The 20,124-nt window shown below is 37.8% G+C and overlaps 2 protein-coding genes across 17 annotated transcripts in view; one reads left to right on the forward strand and one right to left on the reverse strand.

The window, feature by feature from the left end:
• Positions 1–13,564, forward strand: part of PKD2L2 (polycystin 2 like 2, transient receptor potential cation channel) — a 53,711-nt gene extending 40,147 nt beyond the window's left edge. For 3 of the 12 annotated variants that reach the window (XM_063724290.1, XM_063724291.1, XM_054556575.2), the window contains 3 exons: positions 7,058–7,170; positions 7,580–7,687; positions 13,340–13,564. In XM_063724290.1, the coding sequence (XP_063580360.1) occupies positions 7,058–7,170; positions 7,580–7,670 (204 nt within the window). In that variant the 3' untranslated portion in view covers positions 7,671–7,687; positions 13,340–13,564. Of the gene's footprint in view, positions 1–7,057; positions 7,171–7,579; positions 7,688–10,756; positions 10,971–11,048; positions 11,196–13,339 lie in introns of those variants that run through there. The other 9 variants (XM_054556583.2, XM_054556576.2, XM_063724289.1 and 6 more) reach the window with 4 other exon arrangements.
• FAM13B (family with sequence similarity 13 member B) overlaps positions 8,920–20,124 on the reverse strand; it is an 89,669-nt gene continuing 78,464 nt past the window's right edge. For 3 of the 5 annotated variants that reach the window (XM_024247213.3, XM_024247211.3, XM_024247210.3), the window contains 7 exons: positions 18,935–19,164; positions 16,203–16,286; positions 15,877–15,972; positions 14,097–14,180; positions 13,839–14,002; positions 12,900–13,001; positions 8,920–11,307 (listed from right to left, as the gene is read on the reverse strand). In XM_024247213.3, coding sequence (XP_024102981.1) covers positions 11,184–11,307; positions 12,900–13,001; positions 13,839–14,002; positions 14,097–14,180; positions 15,877–15,972; positions 16,203–16,286; positions 18,935–19,164 — 884 coding nt within the window. In that variant the 3' untranslated portion in view covers positions 8,920–11,183. The remainder of the gene's footprint in view (positions 11,308–12,899; positions 13,002–13,838; positions 14,003–14,096; positions 14,181–15,876; positions 15,973–16,202; positions 16,287–18,934; positions 19,165–20,124) is intronic. The other 2 variants (XM_054556573.2, XM_054556572.2) reach the window with 1 other exon arrangement.

The following is a 20,124-nucleotide window of genomic DNA, read 5'->3' on the forward strand; positions in this document are numbered from 1 at the left end:
GCATCTCACTGTGTTGCCCAGGCTGGCCTTGAACTTCTGGCCTTGAGCGATCCTCCCGCCTTGGCCTCTGAAAGTGTTGGGATTACAGACACGAGCGAGCCACTGTGCCCAGCCCTATTTTATTGATTTTAAAACACATTTTTTTTTTCACATTTTAACATATGTGAAATCAGAATGTGTTTTATAATTAATGGTCAAAGTTTAATTGACATTTTTTACCTAAGTGGTACATGAAATAATGTTATGTCTTACAAAAGATGTCATCTCTCATATACAATGAAAAATAACATTATTGAATATAATTGGGTAGTAGAGGAGAGGACAATGAAGAAGAATTTACAAGCTAATTTGCTTGTTGATCATAGGAGGGAAACAAAGCAAGAAAGGGAGGACTAAGGGTATATAAAAAGATACACAAAGATGGCTGGGCGCGATGGCTCATGCCTGTAATTCCAGCACTTTGGGAGGCTGAGGCGGGTGGATCACCTGAGGTTGGGAGTTCGAGACCAGCCTGACGAACATGGAGAAACCCTGTCTCTACTAAAAATTAAAAATTAGCTGGGCGTGGTGGCTCATACCTGTAATCCCAGCTACTTGGGAGGCTGAGGCAGGAGAATTGCTTGAACCTGGGAGGCGGAGGTTGCGGTGAGCCAAGATCAGGTCACTGCACTCCAGCCTCGGTGACAAGAGTGAAACTCTATCTCAAAAAAAAAAAAAAAAAAAAAACATATACAAAGACAAACCAATAGAACAAAAATACATATATTTCTATAGGGCAAAATTGCCAAAACAAAAAAAAAAACAAAACAGACCACACGGTAAAAGACTTAAAATATAAATATAAAACAGTATAACTGCAATCAGATATATCTAACATAAATACATGCAAATAAGCTTAATTTACTTAAAAAGAAAAATATTTTCATCCAGCAAAGCTATGCTTCAAATATAAAGGCTCGAACATGCAAGAACTTAGGGAATACTATCATCTTTCTAAGGATTCTACTAGAGGACAGATGACGTTTGAATCACAAAGCAAACCCAGTTCTATGCTATATCCTAAAATATATACTTAAAGAGATTCCAAAATGTTAAATATAAAAGCATGATCAAAGACCTAAAAGGCAAACAAAAGATATCAGGGGACACAACTGAATATAAATCAAAGGATTCTAGACAAAAAGCTCCAAATGACCTAAAGACTAAATATGAGGCTAAGATTAATTTTATCAGTTATGAATATCTATGCACCAAACAACAGAGTATCAACTTTAATAAAGATTACTGGATTTTAAAAAGGAGAAATAGGAAAACACAAAAAAACAAAGAACAGATCAAGAAAAATAAATGGATTAAAAACCCAAAACAATATAATAAATAAGATGATCGTACAGTTGTATATTAAGTTCTGTACTCTCAGAAAATACCCCTCCTTTTTAAAAACTCATTCATAAAAATTGCTCACCTATTGGGCCACAAGGAAATCCTCAATACATTCCAAAAGTTAATGCAGAAAAAAATTTTCCGAAAACAACATAATAAAAATGTTAGTAACAAAATCAGAAAACGAAAAAATTCTTTGACTAAAAAATATCAAAACTCTCTATTAAATGACTCGAGTCAAAGAAGAAATACAGGCCGGGCGCAGTGGCTCATGCCTGTAATCCTAGCACTTTGGGAGGCCGAGGTGGGCGGATCATGAGGTCAGAAGTTCTAGACCAGCCTGACCAACATGGTGAAACCCCATCTCTATTAAAAATACAAAAATTAGCCGGGTGTGGTGGCACACATGTATAATCCCAGCTACTCAGGAGGCTGAGGCAGGTGTTCACTTGAACACCGGGAGGTGGAGGTTGCAGTCGGCCAAGATCACGCCACTGCACTCCAGCCTGGGTGACAGAGTGAGACTCCATCTAAAAAAAAAAAAAAAAAAAAATGAAATCATAGAATTCCAAGAAAAGAAAATAATAAAAACACCATGTAGCAGAATCTGAGAGAAAGTAAAAAAATACCCAGAGAAAATTAAGTCTTAAATTTATCAATAAAAATGTAAAAGTGAATGTAAAGAAGTGAATGTAAAGAAGTGAATGTTGGCATTAATTTTCAAAAAAAGATAAATAACAAGAAAAAAGTTATTAAGATTAAAGTAGAATTAATGAGTTATAAACAATAGTAGTAGTATAAATAAATCAAAAGGCTAGTTCCTTGCAAACATCAGTGAAAAGAAATCCCTAAGTAACTAGTGGAATAAAGGAGAGAAAGCATAAACATACAAAGTAAGAAATTACAATGGGGGAAATAAGAAACGGAAGGAATTAAAAGATCTCACTAATAGACTTTTTTGTATAACTCTATGAAAATAACATTTAAAAAACTGAATGAAATGGGTAATATTTCTATGAAAATAAAATTTATCAAAACTGAGCCCAGAAGATAAAAAGCCTAAACAAATCCATTCTGTAGAAGAAATGAAGTCATCAAAGAGCTGTCTCCAAAATCGATCAGATGGTCTTCACAAGGAAATTCTACAACATTTTAAGGAGCAAACAGTTTCAAGCTGCTTAAGCCATTCCTCTTTGCCCTAGCAAAGAGAAAAGAGAAACTCCCAAATTACGTTTATGAAACTACTATATATTGTGCCAAAAACAGAAAATCTCATGTATAAATCTTGAAGCAAAAATCCTAAATAAAATATTAGCAGATAGAATCTAACAGCACACAATAATATATCAAGATTCAGACAGTATTTATTTTAGGCATGAAAAGATGGTTCAAAATTGGGTAATCAACTAATTAACATAATTCATTGCATTAAAAAAGGAAAACTGCATGATCATTTTCCACAAATGCTGGGTATTTTATAAGTTTCAACACCCAATCTTGAGGGGAAAAATAAAAATCAATGATACTTCCTTGATATGATAAAAACATTGATCTGATCCTCTTCACCTTACTTAACAGGAAAATACTGAACATGTCAGGGACAAGATAGTGATGTATTGGAGGGGTAAAGTCAAAACAATTAGATAAGAGAACTACATTAGAGGTATTTCTAATTGAAAAAAGTAAAACTGCCTTTACTTATGATTCTCTTCAATTTTCTAGGTATACGATGATCTGAAAAATCACAATAAAAAGATAATTAGGTAAAGTAGGAAAAATAATTTACATAAACATCATATATGCAAACATCAATTGGTTTGCTAAAAATTATAATAGAAGACCTTATTTGTAACAGCAACAAAGTAGAAAATGCCCAGCAATTAACAAAATGTTCAAAACCAAGATAAGAAAAAACTTTAAACATTCCTTAAAGACACAAAAATACGGCCGGGCATGGTGGTTCATACCTGTAATCCCAGCACTTTGGGAGACTTGAGGCGGGTGGATCACTTGAGGTCAGGAGTTTGGTGAACATGGTGAAACCCCATCTCTACTAAAAAATACAAAATTAGCCAGCCGTGGTGGTGTGCACCTGTAATCCCAGCTAGTTGGGAGGCTGAGGCAGGAGAATTGCTTGAACCCGGGAGGTGGAGGTTGCAGTGAGCCAAGATCACGCCATTGCACTCCAGCCTGGACAACAAGAGCGAAACTCTGTCTCAAAAAAAAAAAAAAAACAAAAACAAAAAAACCACACAAAAATACACCTGACCAAATGAGAAAACGTACTACATCTATCAAAGCTCACTCAGAAAGAAACCACAATATGTATTTCAAATAGAGAAAATATACTACAGTGAATTGATTACTACACAGGTATTACAAGACAGAAAAAAGTGAAATGACAACACTGAGGCAACTCATAAATAATGACTACAGGAAGAAGTTACCACTCCTAGGGCTAAGATTACAAAAGGTGGTGTTACTAGAACCTACTATCTTAGAGAAGGTGCTTGTGGAGCTGTTGCTCAGTCCTGTGATGAGAAGGTACCTCACTGCTGCTGCTGATAAAGGTTGAGTATTCTTTATCCAAAATACTTGGGACTCAGAAGTGTTTTAGAGTTCAGATTTTTTTTGGATGTTGGAATATCTGCATTATATACCTACTGGTTCAGCATTCCTAATTCAAAAATCTGAAATCCAAAATGCTCCAGTGAGCATTTCCTTTGAGAGTCATGGAGATGCTAAAGTTTTGGATTTTGAACACTTCAGATTTCCGATTAGGGATATTCAATCTGTACTTCTTGAGTGGGTGTGATAAGGCTGCTTCTGAGTATGCCAAAAGCAGCTAGATGCTACAGCTGGAGCCACTGCTGCTGGAGATAACTACCATTGCATAAGCAGTGCCAATAGAAACAGAACAAAAAACAAAACAAACCAAAAAAAAACCACGACCTTTCTCCCCTCTATCCTCAAATACTGGCAGAATCTAACAAGAATCCAGGTATTAAGAGTTTAGGGAATGAAGCTTACAAAGCCTAAAACCCAACATCACAGAGTATAAGAGGGTAAATTTTGAGCTGAACAGTTGGTCCATTCCACTCTTGTGGCATACACATTTGCACTTCCATAAAATGACGATTCCAAGCTTCTATCCAGTAAGATCAAACTATCCTTTATACAAATGAAGGTACTTTCACCTTCTCCCTAAAAACGGAGAAGCAAAGTCCCAACAGTAATTGTATCCATCTGTGGATATTATGACCTCTTCTAGTTGAATCACAATTCCTTAAGAATACTTTGCAACCTAATGTTTAAACTACAGTTAGCCACCACCAGTATTCCTTAGATAAAAGAGAAAGAAAATATACACATAACAAGCAAAGAAGGAAATAGGAATAGGGGCCACAGTCTTTGTTTCTGTAACAGATTACAAGGCTACAGTTGGTATTTATAACTTCCTTCTCCTACCCATTCCATATCATTTCCTTTGCCTACAGCCAAGAGCTCAGCCAGCTGCATTAGGATTAACCTTAATTAGTTCAGAATCTGAACTCTCAGTGGTCCTGCCTTTAACAGAATGCTGTGGTTTCCCATTACCTTTTACTTTTGGACATGGAAGTATTAAGAGGCACCCTAGAGAATCCCTTGGGCACAGTCTGCTCTGTGCTAGTTTGTGGCAGTAATCCAATTTCTCCTTGGTAATTCGGATCAATCACCTCAACACATAAATAACCACTTCTTTCCCTGCTGGTTCTGTAGACATGAGGAATCCCAAATGGTCAAGTGGCAGTCTCAAATTCAGTTTAAGTCAATTGTTGTGCCCCTTGGCAGAAGCATGCTATCTATGAGGGTCTGTTTCTTTGGGTTTCCCCTGCTACCAATTATTCATCAGTCAAGAGTTGTCAGAAAAACAGAAATCACTTACGTAGTTTAAAAAGAGGGAGTTTGGTACACAGAATTTGCTTCTGAGATATTACAGGAGTATAAGGGCCAATATGAACATGAAGATCATCCAGAGACAACTAACCGCAGGAGGCAGCTACCACAAGGGAAGGAGGTAGGGCGACCAGGACCTAGGAGCTTGGAGCAAGGGTCACCAAAGAGTTGGTGCTCAGCTTATGAGGAAAGGTACCACTTCCCTCTGAGTGTCAAGGAAGGCTTCACAAAAAGAGTGATGGCTGAGATGGATTTTTAAAATAAGTTTACTATGCATAGTCTATTCTATCTTTATTACTAACACATCCACTTTATAACTGGCCTGGTCATTTAGAAATGGTTTCAGGGACTACCACTTTAGCACATTAAAAGTATTAGTAAATGAGCCAAACCATGGGTGCTGTAATGTGTCCAAAACAAAACTAGGATTGAAAGCCATCCTTTCCTGCTTCGAATATGTTCGTTTAAGGCTGGGTGCGGTGGCTCGCACCTGTAATCCCAGCACGTTGGGAGGCCGACGCAGGCGAATCACTTAGGCTGGGAGTTCAAGACCAGCCTGGCCAACATGGCAAAACCCGTCTCTACTAAAAAAAATACAAAAATTGGCCAGATGTGTTGGTGCACGCCTGTAATCCCAGCTACTCGGGAGGCTGAGGAATGAGAATCCCTTGAACCCGGGAGGAGGGTTAGCATTCAACTTCCACATTGAATGCTAAGATTGCGCCACTGCACTGCAGCCTGGATGACAGAGTGAGAGGTTGCAGTGAGCTGAGATCGTGACACTGCACTCCAGCCTGGGTGACAGAGTGAGACTGTCACACACACACACAAAAGAAAAAAAAATGTTGGTTTAAAGAAAGGCACTCTCTAAGACAGTTTCTCTGACCAGAAGAGTACACACTTATCAAGCAACCACAGAGTGTATGACACTAGACATCACTATCCTCTCTGAGGAAGGTAATCAGAATCCTTACAAAGGGATCCACTTTGCTACCTAGCATTATTGCTGGAGCAGGGAAGTATCATACCAATTTACTGAGAAGGTTTTGAATCACATCTGGGTGCATTGTCTCCTCTTTCTTTACCTTTTTCTAGTGCTATGGTTATTTTCCACAACACACAGGCCCTTTTTATCTGTAGCTGGGAAAAGGGTATTTGGACACTGTAAGGAAAGCAGGTGGTAGTGAGAACAGTGCACAGGAAGGTTCAGCAACACAAATTTTGTGGTACAAAGGGCTTGTTTTTTGATACGTAGACGACTGGAGTACACACATTGACTAACCAATGCAGTAATTACAAAGAGGGGGTTTTGAAGTCATCTGGCTGAGAAGCTGCTGGAAAGGCCAAAAATACCCACAGATACACTTTTAATCTAATTACTAGTTACATTTGCTAAATAACAGAGGTACAGAAAGAACATCTTAGCTTTGACCACAAGAAAGAGAAAATAATTTAGATGGAGATGCTAAAGGGAAAAGGCAGTGAAATGTAATTTATGATTTGTTTACAAAGCTTCCCTAACTATGCTAGACAGCAATTACACCAATCAAGTCCTCTGAAGTGACTTCGCTGATGCACAGATCTAAAATCCAGGCAGAGCAAAAAGTCAGCAGGGCTCAAAATCTGAGGGCTGGAGAGGAGAACAGCTTAAGATCCTCAACCCTGTGATGCTTGTGTGCCAAAGACTTGAAATAGAGAACTAAAGATTGCAGCCTTTACTTGTCCTCTACCCTGACAGGAGATTCAAAAGGCAGAGCAGATGAAAAAATGGAAAGAGAGACTTGAGAAAAAGTATTATTCTATGGAAATTCAAGATGACTACCAGCCTGTCACTCAAGAAGAATTTCGAGAGTAAGCTTATGTTCTAACCAGACTATTATGGGATATCATGACATGGGCATTAAGGACATGAGTTAAACACATTATTTTCCTGAACCCAAAACCTTATTCTATTGGGATGCCTTTATTTACTTTCTATCCAATTTTAAAGTTGCATATGACTCCATTTGCTTAAAAGGTGAGAAGCTTTTGATTACATCCCTGTATCTCTAAATAACAGAAACTGCCATTTATATTTAATTTGCATAACAGATCCTGTTCTCCACACAGCTTTAGAATATTAGATCTATAACTGGCCACAAGAGGCATGTTTTAGGAGCTTACAATTCTATCTTCCCAAAGCATTTCACACTAGTAACTTGCTGTCTATACATGAAAGTGTATTACTGACTCGTTCTCTACTTCCTTCGAAATTTTCTAGACTCTTTTTATATGCTGTGGAGCTGGAGAGGGAATTACACTACATCAATTTGAAGCTAAATCAAGTGGTGAGAAAGGTTTCAGCTCTATAGTATTGAGACAAGTGGAGGTAAGAATCTGTGATGCAATCATTGAGCATTTCTTATTCATGTATTACTTCATAAACTTGTGCCCTTTTCAGGCACACTTTAAAAAGTACTAAACAACCTATCATCAAACTCTCCTTAGGGTCAGAATTAAGTGCTTCTGACAGGGACTCACTGTACAATCCATGCATATTATGACAAGCCTCCAGTATACACACACTGGTACAAAGGATTTTATAATGAGGTTTATTATCAAATTCTAGAAAAGTGAAAGAAAAGTACAAGAAAATGCTTCTAGTTCATGGGACAGGTCTCCAGTAGTTCAGTAAGTAGATAGAGAAAGACAGTTTTCTCATAGTTACAGAATAGAAAAACTATTGATGCTATCAAGTGCATCAGGTACCATGTTCTGAATTCCTTTGGCCACAGATAAATTAATAAAGGCTTAGGATTCTGGGAAACCATTATATAAGACCCAAGTAAAGTAACCTCCCTCCATTCTTTAGAATTTGAAGTCTTCTGGAAAAAGCCAAAGTGTAGAACAAACTCCCCAGCCACCTACAGAAATTTCACTAACATCTTCAAACTGGAAATTTACCTAGACCATTTCTAAGGTGTAATGCATTTAAGGTTTCCCAAAAATAAAATACAGAGCAGGGTAGGCGTATCACTGTCATAAGAAGTTATGTTTGGAAAGTGTAAATGAGGATGCTGTAACAGCCTTATTTGGAGGGTTGGAAAGTTGTGTGTGGCTGGCATTTTGGAAATTGGAGAGAAACTCTTCTAATTTTTCTAGGCTATGTAAGCCCCCCTACGATAGCCATATTATGTTCTCTTAGCCCAAGCAACATCATTTGACCTTAGCACTCAACTTCCACATTGGTGCTCAATAGTCCCTGAATTTTAAAACTCAAATATAAAGACATTTTTAGATTACTACTCACCTTCCTCAGGACAAGCTCTTCTCTTAAGAGACTGTACATCAAGTGTTCTTAATAGGATAATTCATTGTAACAAGAAATGCTAACTGTTCTCTCTGCGGCTTCTCCCTAGATTTGCACAAGGGAATGAACAACATGGCCTTTCCCTGTCTTACTATTTCCCAGAGTTGTAGCCAGACAAATAGTTTAGTGACCCTGTTGTTCCCTACCATCGCCCCTAGGTGGGATCATTTAAACAAAGCCTAAGGTGAGGGAACACTTGAGGTCTTTTTTTTTTAAGCCCAGTGGAAAAACAAACATACATTTACAATGACTTAGAACTTTCAAGTTCTTTTATTATAAAAGTCTGTACAATGAAGTGCCAGACACAGCAATGCAATTATACCGGTGGACATATATATCTATATATTATTTGTATATAGATATACAGTTTTTATTTGTACCAAAGTAAAACTATCACCAACTGCCTAATTCTACCAGCTACTGCTCAACTATGACACACAATACTGTCACAGAGCATAAGTGCTGCCATGCCACTTTTACATATTCTACTCACAGCCAAACATTAACATTGAATAACATCATGAAGCAGCTGTTAATTCTAAAATGAAACCAGTCAGGCCACTGACTTATAAAAATATGGTACTCATATAGATTTAGCATTATAAAGAAGGAATATATTATTTAAAACATTTAAATAGTGCATATGGACATTTTTGCATGTGGTATATAAAATAAAACATTCATATAAAATACACAGTGCACATAAAATTAGATGTTTGGATATACTCCTATCTGGAGACTGAAGGAAATCTGAAATGTACACTGCATGATGGATTCAAATAAAAATAATAAATCTTTTGGCATTTTCAATTTCACTTTTCTAGGTATACATTATGAATAACCTAGTTGTATCAAAAGGAAACCACACAAAAAGGGCAGGATTTAGTGCTTTTCTTTATTCCCCAACTACACATTCACTACTAGGTTTTCCCTCACCTCCCCCCCCCAAAAAAAAGGCATTGCACACACGGGTGAAATGTGAAGTACTAGAACTGCTATTTATTATCAAACTACTTCATGTGCTTACTATGTAATAGTGCCAGAAGTCTGAGGTTCATGCTTCCCTCACCTTATTAAAGGATGTTGCAAAATTCCATTTTTATATGGAACAAATTGTTAATATTAGCTAGTTAAGAAAACCATGCATGAGTCATTGCATGCAAAACATGGGTATAGTCAAAGTGAGACAGTCATCAATCCAAAAAAGCACCAGGAAAAAAAAGTTAACACTTAGATTAAGCCTGACCCAAATCTGCTGTTGTATTGTTAGCATAAATGAAGTCATCATTCTGTAACAATGATTAGCAGAATGATACCGAGACAGTACCTGAAGAAAAGCCATGCAAAGCCAAAGGAAAAAAAGATATGCTAAGAGTATATGACAAGGGGCATACCACTACACATCCTGTAAACGGCTGCTTTAAACAGCATGTGATGATTGACCAAAGGGTGGTCCCTTAAGAGGGCGTTGTTGTTGTCATTGTTTTGGTATGGATTTTGCTGATTAAAATAGGAGGGGAAAAAAAAAAAGATAACCCCCTGAAGGTACATGTGAAAATGCAGTGGTAGAGCCCTTGTTAAGAACAGATTTACTTTAGGCATAATATTTTGCTGATTTAAGCCCACTGATTGAACACACAAATCTGAGCACCATCAGAGTTCCTACATACTGACATGGCTATTTTCTCACATTATCTGGAGGTGGGTTGGGGAACAGCGCGGATCTGATCCAGACAAATCACACCATTGCCAGCGGATAAACAGTAACTCAGGAAACAGTAACTGAAGTCCCATAGGCAGCATGTGGCATGATTCAGTCCTGTGTGTGATGTGTGGTGTGTGTTTTCAATATACTAAGCAAGGTCACGTTTTGGTCTACCAACCGTTATCTTCATCCGGGAGCTGTGTAACCAGTGAATTGCAAAATTTTACTAACATACTACCTGTGAGAAGGTGTCACTTTGGGAATTAAACAGAAAGGTGTTCCACAGTAGGACTTGAAATCTCAGTTTGATTTTGGTTTTCTAGGAAAACAGAGAACACAGTTGCATATGTGCACTTTTATAGGCTTTTCTTTCAAATTTTCAGTCATTCTGTAAGAAAAAGGCAACAGAAGAATTCAGTATGAAGATTTTCCTCCAATTTTCTTCAGTAATGAGAAACAAAAAGTTGGTAATAACAAAAAGCTTGCATTTCCAAAGTTCTTGAAGTTGAAAGGATAAAATTCTAGTCTTTTGCTAAAAGGATGTATCTGTAGTACAAAACAATGAAGGAAACCATGTTTGCTAAAGGTGGAGAGGACAGTCTGTGGTTAATATGGAACATCACTTACGCTCCCTTGAGAGGGCCTACTTACTCTCCCATCATTTGTTTTGTTTAGTGGCACCACAACCAAGTACAAAATGAGATTCTCTGAGTGCCTGACAAAACGAATTTAAGTACCAGCCAAGTACACATGATGACAGCTTCAAGGAATACAACTGACTTTATGATATGAATTTTCAAGGAATGTATCTTATATGGATTTTGAAGAATCTTGTTTGCTTATAAGAACTTCAAGAAGCCTAAGCTTGGCTTTAATTTTCTTGTACTCCCTGTACTCCTCAAGTACTGGAACACGATCTTCTTTCTGGGCATTCCTAGGGGAGAAAATAAAATTTGTAATGTTCTAGAGATCATTTGGAAAAAAAGATCCAAAAGTTGTGTTAATATGAGACATACTGTTACTAAATATAAGTTCAAATAAAAAGTCGTTCTCTTAAAAAAAAAAAAAAAAAAAGGTTATTGAACTAATACCCTCATCCCCAAGGAACACTTCTAAAATTTCTGATGGACTTCTCTACTGATAGATTAAATGATGCTATACTTATAAATAATCAATATAGATAACTGGAGGAAATCCAGTATTTTAACTGGACATCCAGTGCTAGACTCTGCCAGGTTTGTGAGTGTCTATTAAGTGTTGGAGGCTACACTGAGTCATTTAATACATTTAGTTAACTGCGGCTCCAGTGAATTGAGATGTAAAAGTAAACGATCTTACCTGCAACAAGAGTAATTTTCTAACTTTATAGTAATGACCCAATGCAATTCAGTTTAATCGCTAGCTAAAGCATCAAACTATCCTAATTATAAGCAAAATTTTCTTCCAATAATACAATGAAACAGTAGACACTTGGAAAAATGCATTTCTGCACTTCAATTTATTTATTTATTTTGAGACAGAGCCTTGCTCTGTCACCCAGGTGGAGTGCAGTGGCAACATCTCAGCTCACTGCAAGCTCCGCCTCCCGGGTTCACGCCATTCTCCTGCCTCAGCCTCTAGAGTAGCTGAACTACAGGTGCCCACCACCACGCCCGCCTAATTTTTTTTGTATTTTTCGGTAGAGACAGGGTTTCACTGTGTTAGCCAGGATGGTCTTGATCTCCTGAACTCGTGATCCACCCGCCTCGGCCTCCCAAAGTGCTGGTATTACAGACGTGAGCCACTGCGTCCAGCCCACTTCAGATTTTTTTTAACAATATGTGCCAACCTATATAGGAGACTCACAAAGCAGAGGGTAATAAAGTACAGATATTTTAGAATTTGTAATACTAGCTATCAGCTTGGTAAGATAACCCAGCTACTTAGAAAAATGTTTCTCAGGCCTGAACTGAACCCAAACTTCTGGCCACCATCAGAACTGGAATGTATTTTCCTTAGTTTTTAAAAAGAGCCCTTCCAAGTCAACTGTGCATTACCTAGTTAGATAAAGGCACGTGCCATACTGTATTATAGGAGCCACATGCCTGGCACACTGTTACACACCTTGGAAACGGGCAACCTCAACACACAGTATGAACACAATGGTCTCAGTATAAAATAAAAAATCCAAACTAGCTGAGGATACCACGCCTGTCATGGGATCTTTTCTAAAATAAGAGGTATCTCATTTCACAACCACTGCCAAAAGGGTAAAGATGTAGAATTAAAGAATATAAAATCACTGCAATACAACCAAGGCTCCCTAGGACAATCTGAAAATAGTTAATCAGATGTTGTTTACACTAGCTGTGACTATTCCTGGCCATTAAAAGCAAGGCCTCAGAGCATAAAGGAATGTTTTAAAATTTTTCAGTGCTAGCATCCTATATGCACAATTTCTAATCCCACATATTCCATTATTTCAACATATGGTCAGTTTGTGAGTTAGATAAGAAAGATGACTCAATTTTGTGATGCTCAACAAACCTTCCATTTTGTTGATAAAATGCTTCTTCAAATTCCCGCAATGTTTTGCGTAGTTTCTTTTTTTCAGCTCTGGCTTTCCAAAGTTGTTCCAATAATTCAGGCCTAGAATTGAAATGGTAAAATACTGAAGGGCACACTTGATTCATTATATTCTTAAGAGAGGTTCTATTTCTGGCTGCAAATTAAAAGCGGCTGAGGAACTCTTAGGTCTACCAATGCCTAAGCTCCACTGCAAACCAATGAAATCAGAATAGCTGAAGGACTCAAGCATCAGTACTTTAAAACCTTCCCAGTGAAGTCAGGGCTCAGAACCAGTGACATACACCATATCGTCCAAAGGTAAAGAAGTGGATATAGAACAAAAAGATCAACTCGCAACTAGTTCCTGTACTTTGTTATAAATCAACTGTAGGATTTTATTTGTTTGTTTCCTTTTTTAGAGACAGAGTCTCACTCTGTCGCCCAGGCTGGAACAGCGGTGCAACAGTGGCCTCAACATCCTCCAAACAGAGAATCAAGTGATCCTCTTGCCTCAGCCTCCCAAGTATCTGGGACTACACGTGCACACCACCACCCCTGGCTAATTTAAAAAAAAATTTTTATAGAGTCTGGGTCTCACTACGTTGCCCAGGCTGGTCTTGAACTCCTGGCCTCAAGGGATCCTCCTGCCTCAGCTTCAAAAAGTGCTGGGATTATAGGCATGAGCTACTGTGCCTGGCTAGATTTTTTTTTTTTTTTTAATTTTTGAAACACAGTAATGTTTTATTTAAAAATGGGAATGACAATAAATATTTGCAAATCACACTTAAAAAGCATGTGTCTTTTGATAAATTCTTGATTCATCTCCTATTAATTCCTTAATGCTCATTTAACATCAAATTTCTTGGCATATACATTTTATTATAAAAATAGGCTAAAATCACAAATCAGCATACATACATAGAAGCTGCTCGAGAACTTGACAATCGGAGATCCAGAGCCAGTTTTTCTTGATTTTCTTCAACATCAGATTCAGAGTTTTCTAATGAAGACTGTACCTGTACTGCAGTTTTCAAGATATCACCTAACTCAGATGACAGATTAACACCATCTTCTTCTTCCTCCTAAAAAGATATCCAAAAAGAGAATCAAACATGCCTTGTCTTTGAACTTTTCCCTTAGGGAAGGGATCAGATAATTATTTCTTTAAAGGATTACCCTGATTTCTTCAAAAAAATGTGCAGTTTCTCCTTCTATGATTGGCTGTAACATCTGACCCCTTCGCTTGGTAGATGGAGATCCCTATAACAATCAATAATATAAATAGTTTTACATTTTAAGTATTCAAAGTGTCCAGTGAAGCTTCACTTCATTATGTTACGAATCTTCAACTTTATTTTCAAAATCTTAAACATTTGCTTTAAATCTTTTTAGGAATTGCTTACATTTATTTTTGCTTCTATTTTTATTTATGCACAAGGAAGATAATAATTTATGTCTAGAAAAGTCTAAAAGAGCTCATATACAACAGATATTTTAAAAATTCTAAATGGGCCAGGCGCGGTGGCTAATGCCTGTAATCCCAGCACTTTGGGAGGCCAAGGCAGGCGGATCACAGGTAAGGAGATCGAGACCATCCTGGCTAACACGATAAAAGCCCGCCTCTACTAAAAATACAAAAAATTAGCCAGGCATGGTGGCGCGCGCCTGTAGTCCCAGCTACCCAGGAGGCTGAGGCAGGAGAATTGCTTGAACCCCAGGAGGTGGAGGTTGCAGTAAGCCGAGTTGCACCACCACACTCCAGCCTGGGCAACAGACCAAGACTCTGCCTCAAAAAAAAAAAATTCTAAAAGAACATACATATAGTTTAATTGGAAGCACTTTTCTTTTTAAAAATAGGTGTCAACTTTTTTGGTTTGAGGACCATTCTATACTCTTTTTAAAAAATAACTTTATTAAGATATAATTATATATCATAAAATTCACCCTTTTAAAATGTATAATTTGGTGGTTTTTAGTATATTTACCAAGTTGTGCAACTATCTCCACTAATTTCGGAACGTTTCATTACCTCAGAAGAAACTCTGTGCCCATTAGCTGTCACTCATTTGCCTTCTCCCCCTAGCCCTTGGTAACCACTAACCTAAATTCTGTCTCTATGGTCTTGCCTATTCTAAATATTTCATACAAATGGGATCATATAATATGTGCCCCTTTGTGTCAGGCTTCTCTCATTCAGCTTGTTTCCAAGGTTCACCCACGTTGTGGCATCGATCATTATTTCATTGTTTTTTATGGCTGAAGAGTATTTTGAGTGTATAGGTTACCACATCTTATTTACTCATTCATCTGCTGACATTCGACTCAGCAATTCCATCACTAGGTATATATATCCAAAAGAAAACAAATCATTCTACCAAAAACAACACATGCAGTCACATGGTTATCCACAGCACTTATTCACAATAGCAAAGTCATGAAATCAGGTGCTCATCAACAGTGGATTGGATAAAGAAAATGTGGTACATATACACCATGAAATATTATACAGCCATATCATTATGCAAATAAAAGGACATCATCATGGCCACAAAACTGATGCATTTTCAATGACATGAATTTAAATGGAAAGAAACTAGACAAGGAGTCTGAATGAGTTTCCCATTCTGCTTCTGTCACTTACAAAGTAGATTAGGCACATCACTTACTGCCTAAGCCTCAGTTTCATACCTGTGAAATGATGCTATCATATTCTACCTGCTGTGATTTTACTTGTCAGGATTTAATGATATAAGCATACATAAAAATGCTTACAAGTGTCTGGGATATACTAGCAGACATTATTAGTTTCCTATTTTAAAATCAGTAATCTCACCTTACAATGACAATTATTTCTGTCTTGGCTGTGTATTTCTCCAATATACCACAATAATAATTTTTTTTGGGAACAGTACATCTTGATAAAATGAACTAGAGAATTATTGCTTATTTTACTTACAAGGACAGGAGTGATGCTAGCTCTTGTCAGCATTTGTTTTACAAGCCTGTATCTATCATAGAGAGGTTTAACAATGTGCCTTTCTTCCTTGGTCACCTGAAGCAAGAAAAAAAAGAAATTGTCTAGTCATCACAAATCTAAAATGTCCAAAACATTAAACAATGACTTATTCCCCCAATTTCAAATTTTATATTAAATACATAGGCAATCCCCCAATTGTAGGAAATAATGCTCAAAAAACAGCCCTGAAGAATGTAGGCCACAAAAGTGATTCATGTTCTTTTTTAAGACATAAAATCAAATCTTTTTAGCAAGAGAGATATTACCGGCCTTCCATGTTGACTTTCATAGTAAAGAAGACTTTTCTGAAGAGAAGCTTTCTCTTCTACCAAATGATCTTTGGTCATTTTCTGGAATTAAACAAAAAAAAAACAAAATACAAAAAAAACAAACAAACAAACAAACAAAACAAAACAACTCCACTGGCACCATTAATATTCTCCTCACTCCCACAATGTAAATAATTAGGTAGAAAGGGCAGATCATCAACAGTCTAGCCCAGGCCTTTGCTTGCAGATTTGCAGGCAAAATTTTCAGTCTCCTGTACAATTTGCTCTTATAATAAGTAGGTACCAACCCCTTTGATGGCTTTACATTTTATCTGAATAGATTATGAATACTGGCTTGGGTAAATTACCTGACCTCTTTGTATTCAACATCCTCATCTGTAAAATGGGAATACTTCGTTCTACCTTAAAGGGTTCTAATGAGGACTATTTATGAGTTCTATGTAAAGTATTTGCAACACTGCCTACCCAGCACAGAGTAAACATACATAACTGCTTGCTATTTCATTTAATGTTGTTGGCATTTTATTGGCATTAAGATGAGTGGGCATGCATGCGCATGTGCATACACACATAGGTTTTATAATACAACATTTATTCTAAACCATTAAGAAAATCTGGAAGCAGTATAGTGGAAAGATCCTGGAAAAAGCTCAACAATGTCCATTTGTGACCTCATACTTCTCTATTACCTCCGTTTCCCTTCAACAAGAGTTGGCACATTCTTTATACTGCAATACTCTTCTCACAGCTTTTAGTAGTCTAATTAGTAGAGTAAGCAATGCTTCCCAAATTCATTTGTCCACAAACAAGCTCCATAGACAAATAAATATGGTAAGTCTTGCATACTCTACTAATTAAAACAAATTTGTCCCCTTCGTTCTATAGGATCAACTATTAACACCTGAATGTGTGTTCCACAGAATACCCTTTAACACTAGACCAAATAATCTCTCTACTTATTCCCAGGACTCATTACTACTACCCTGGTCTCTCATAAGAGTAAAATTGAAGATTAAAACAATTCACTGGTAACATCTTGCTATAATAAATATAACTTTAGATTACATACATTCAGTAGAGGATAGCTGAGTGTAGTCTGTCAAATACTGTGATTTCAACCTCAAGCTTGAATCAGTCTTAAACCAAGGACAATACATTTGCATAAAGTTGTGGGGGGTGGGGGAATATTTATTCTAACATAAAACTTAAAACTAAAAGAAAGGGCTTGGTGCTGTGGTTCACACCTATAATCTCAGCAATTAAGGCCATGAGTTCGAGACCAGCCTGGGCAACATAGTGAGACAGGATTTCTACCAAAACAATTTTTCTACCAAAAAAATTTCTTTTTTTTTTGAGACGAGGTCTCGCTCTGTTCCCCAGGCTTGAGTGCAGTGGTGCAATCCTGGCTCACCGCAACCTCTGTCTCCCAGGTTCAAGCAATTTTTCTGCCTCAGCCTCTAGAGTAGCTGGATTACAGGCATGTGCCACCACAACCGGCTAATTTCTTTGTGTATTTTTAGTAGAGATGGGGTTTCATCATGTTGGCCAGGCTGGTCTCGAACTCCTGACCAAAGGTGATCCACCCACCTCAGCCTCCCAAAGTGCTGGGATTACAGGCGTGAGCCACCACGCCTGGCCAAAAGAAATTTTTTTGTAAGCAAAAGAAAAGTTAAGAGGGGAAGAGATGAGAATGACTAATTCAGCTCTGTTCAAGGGAAAGAAAGACTCCAATATTTGGATCATGAGAGAGGTGTACTCTGTTGTCAAGATAAGAGTTCCACATCAGGACTATTACCTAGATAAAAGTTCACCTGAGACAATCTACTCTCTCCATTCTCCAAGCAAATCTCATCCAATATAAGATTAGGTTGCCAAGTGCTTTGATCAGGACTGCCCTAGGCACAGGCTTTACTGGGGAAGAATAATGGCTCTTCAAAAAAAAAAAAAAAATTCATTTAATCCTCATAATAACCATATCAAGTTAGTATTAATGGACATAATCACGTCCATATATGTTATAGGATTGTTGAAGGGGCTGAGTGGCATAATGCATAAAATATAACCAGCCAATGTGGGGCATAAGCTAGGAGCTCAATACATACAGCTATTAAGACACAAGGACAGGATTCAAGCTAAGGTCTGTAGGTCTGTTTCATGCTTTATTTATGTATTTATTTACTTATTTTCTCACTCTGTCATCCAGGCTGGAGGCACAGCTCACTGTAGTCCTAATCTCCCGGGCTCCATTCATCCTCCCACCTCAGCCTTCCAAGTAACTGCAACTACAGGTGCATACTACCACATCCAGCTAATTTAAAAATTTTATTTGTAGAGACAGGGTCTCACTTTGTTGCTCAGGCTGGTCTCGAACTCCTGGGCTCAGGCAATCCTCCTGCCTCGACCTCTGAAATTGCTGGAATTAGAGGCATGAGCTACCTGTTTCATGCTCTTTATACACTCATCTTGCCAACTGCCTCCAACATAAATGAACTCATCAGCATTCTAGTTTTTTCAGTTTTATTATGATTCAATTCTTGAAGTATTTGGCACTTCTGTTATGCTGATTAAAGCATGTTTCTGAATCTGCAAAGATGGGGAGCAGATTCAGGAAAATCAGACTACCTAGACATCTCTATCCTGCTATAGTAATTATTTTGTTTCAGGAATTCTAAAGGCTAATCTGGGCAAAAATCATAGCTCAAGATTACCTTGATATCTTCTGGAAGACACCTCTCAATACGTTTTTCTTTCAGTCTTTTAAGAATAAGTTCAAGGGTTGCTTCTTTAGATGGTTTCTTCTCCTTCTGAATGACCTTGGGTTCATCTTCATTCTCTTCATCTTCATGGTCTAGAGAAGAGCCAAAGCTTTTTGGAAGTGTGTTACTACGTGGACGTGTCTGAGGTACAAATTCTCCATCAGAATTTTTCTGTTTTGCATCTACATGTCAGAAATAAGGACAGATCAATAATAATTGGTTTTAGCTTTGACCGGGTCAAAGAATAAGCAAGATACACAACAAGAAAGTATACATTAACAGCACACAGACTTAGATACTTCAAAGCCAAATAAAACATTTAAGAAGCAAAAAACAGCAAGACAGCTATTCTAGGCTGGGCGTGGTGGCTCACACCTGTAATCCCAGAACTTTGAGAGGCTGAAGCAGAAGGACTGCTTGAGCCCAGGAGTTTGAGACTAGCCTGGACAACAGTGAGACCCCATCTCTACAAAAAATTTTTAAATTAGCTGAGGCCGGGTGTGGTGGCTCACACCTGTAATCGCAGCACTTTGGGATGCCAAGGTGGGCGGATCACTTGAGGTCAGGAGTTCGAGACCAGTCTGGTCCACATGGCAAAACCCCGTCTCTAATAAAAATACAAAAGTTAGCCAGGTGTGGTGGCATGTGCCTGTACCTGGTGGCACACACCTGTAATCCCAGCTACTCAGGAGGCTGAGGCAGGAGAATCACTTGAACCTGGAAGGCGGAGGTTGCAGTGAGCCATCATCAGCCAATGCACTCCAGCCCGGGTGAGAGAGTGAGACTCTGTCTCAAAAAAAAAAAAGCTACTTGGGAGGCTGGGGTGGGAAGACCACATTGAGCCTGGGAGGCTCAGGCTGCAGTAAACTGAGATTGCACCACTGCAGTGCAGCCTGGGCAACAGAGTCAGACCCTGTCTCAAAAAAAACACAAAAACAACAACAAAAAAAGAGAGAACAAGCTATTATTTTTATATCCATAGACAGCCTATTATTGAATAAAATGCTCTGATGGGCATGGGAGATACAGAAGAAAACAAAACAGACATGGTTCCTGTTCTCGTGGAGCATATATTCAGGGAAGGAAAACAGTAACCAAATACTCAGATTAGTAAAATAACTTTAAAGAATGCTACGATCTAT

The sequence above is a fragment of the Pongo abelii genome, chromosome 4 (assembly GCF_028885655.2).
Source record: "Pongo abelii isolate AG06213 chromosome 4, NHGRI_mPonAbe1-v2.0_pri, whole genome shotgun sequence".
Taxonomy (NCBI): domain Eukaryota; kingdom Metazoa; phylum Chordata; class Mammalia; order Primates; family Hominidae; genus Pongo; species Pongo abelii.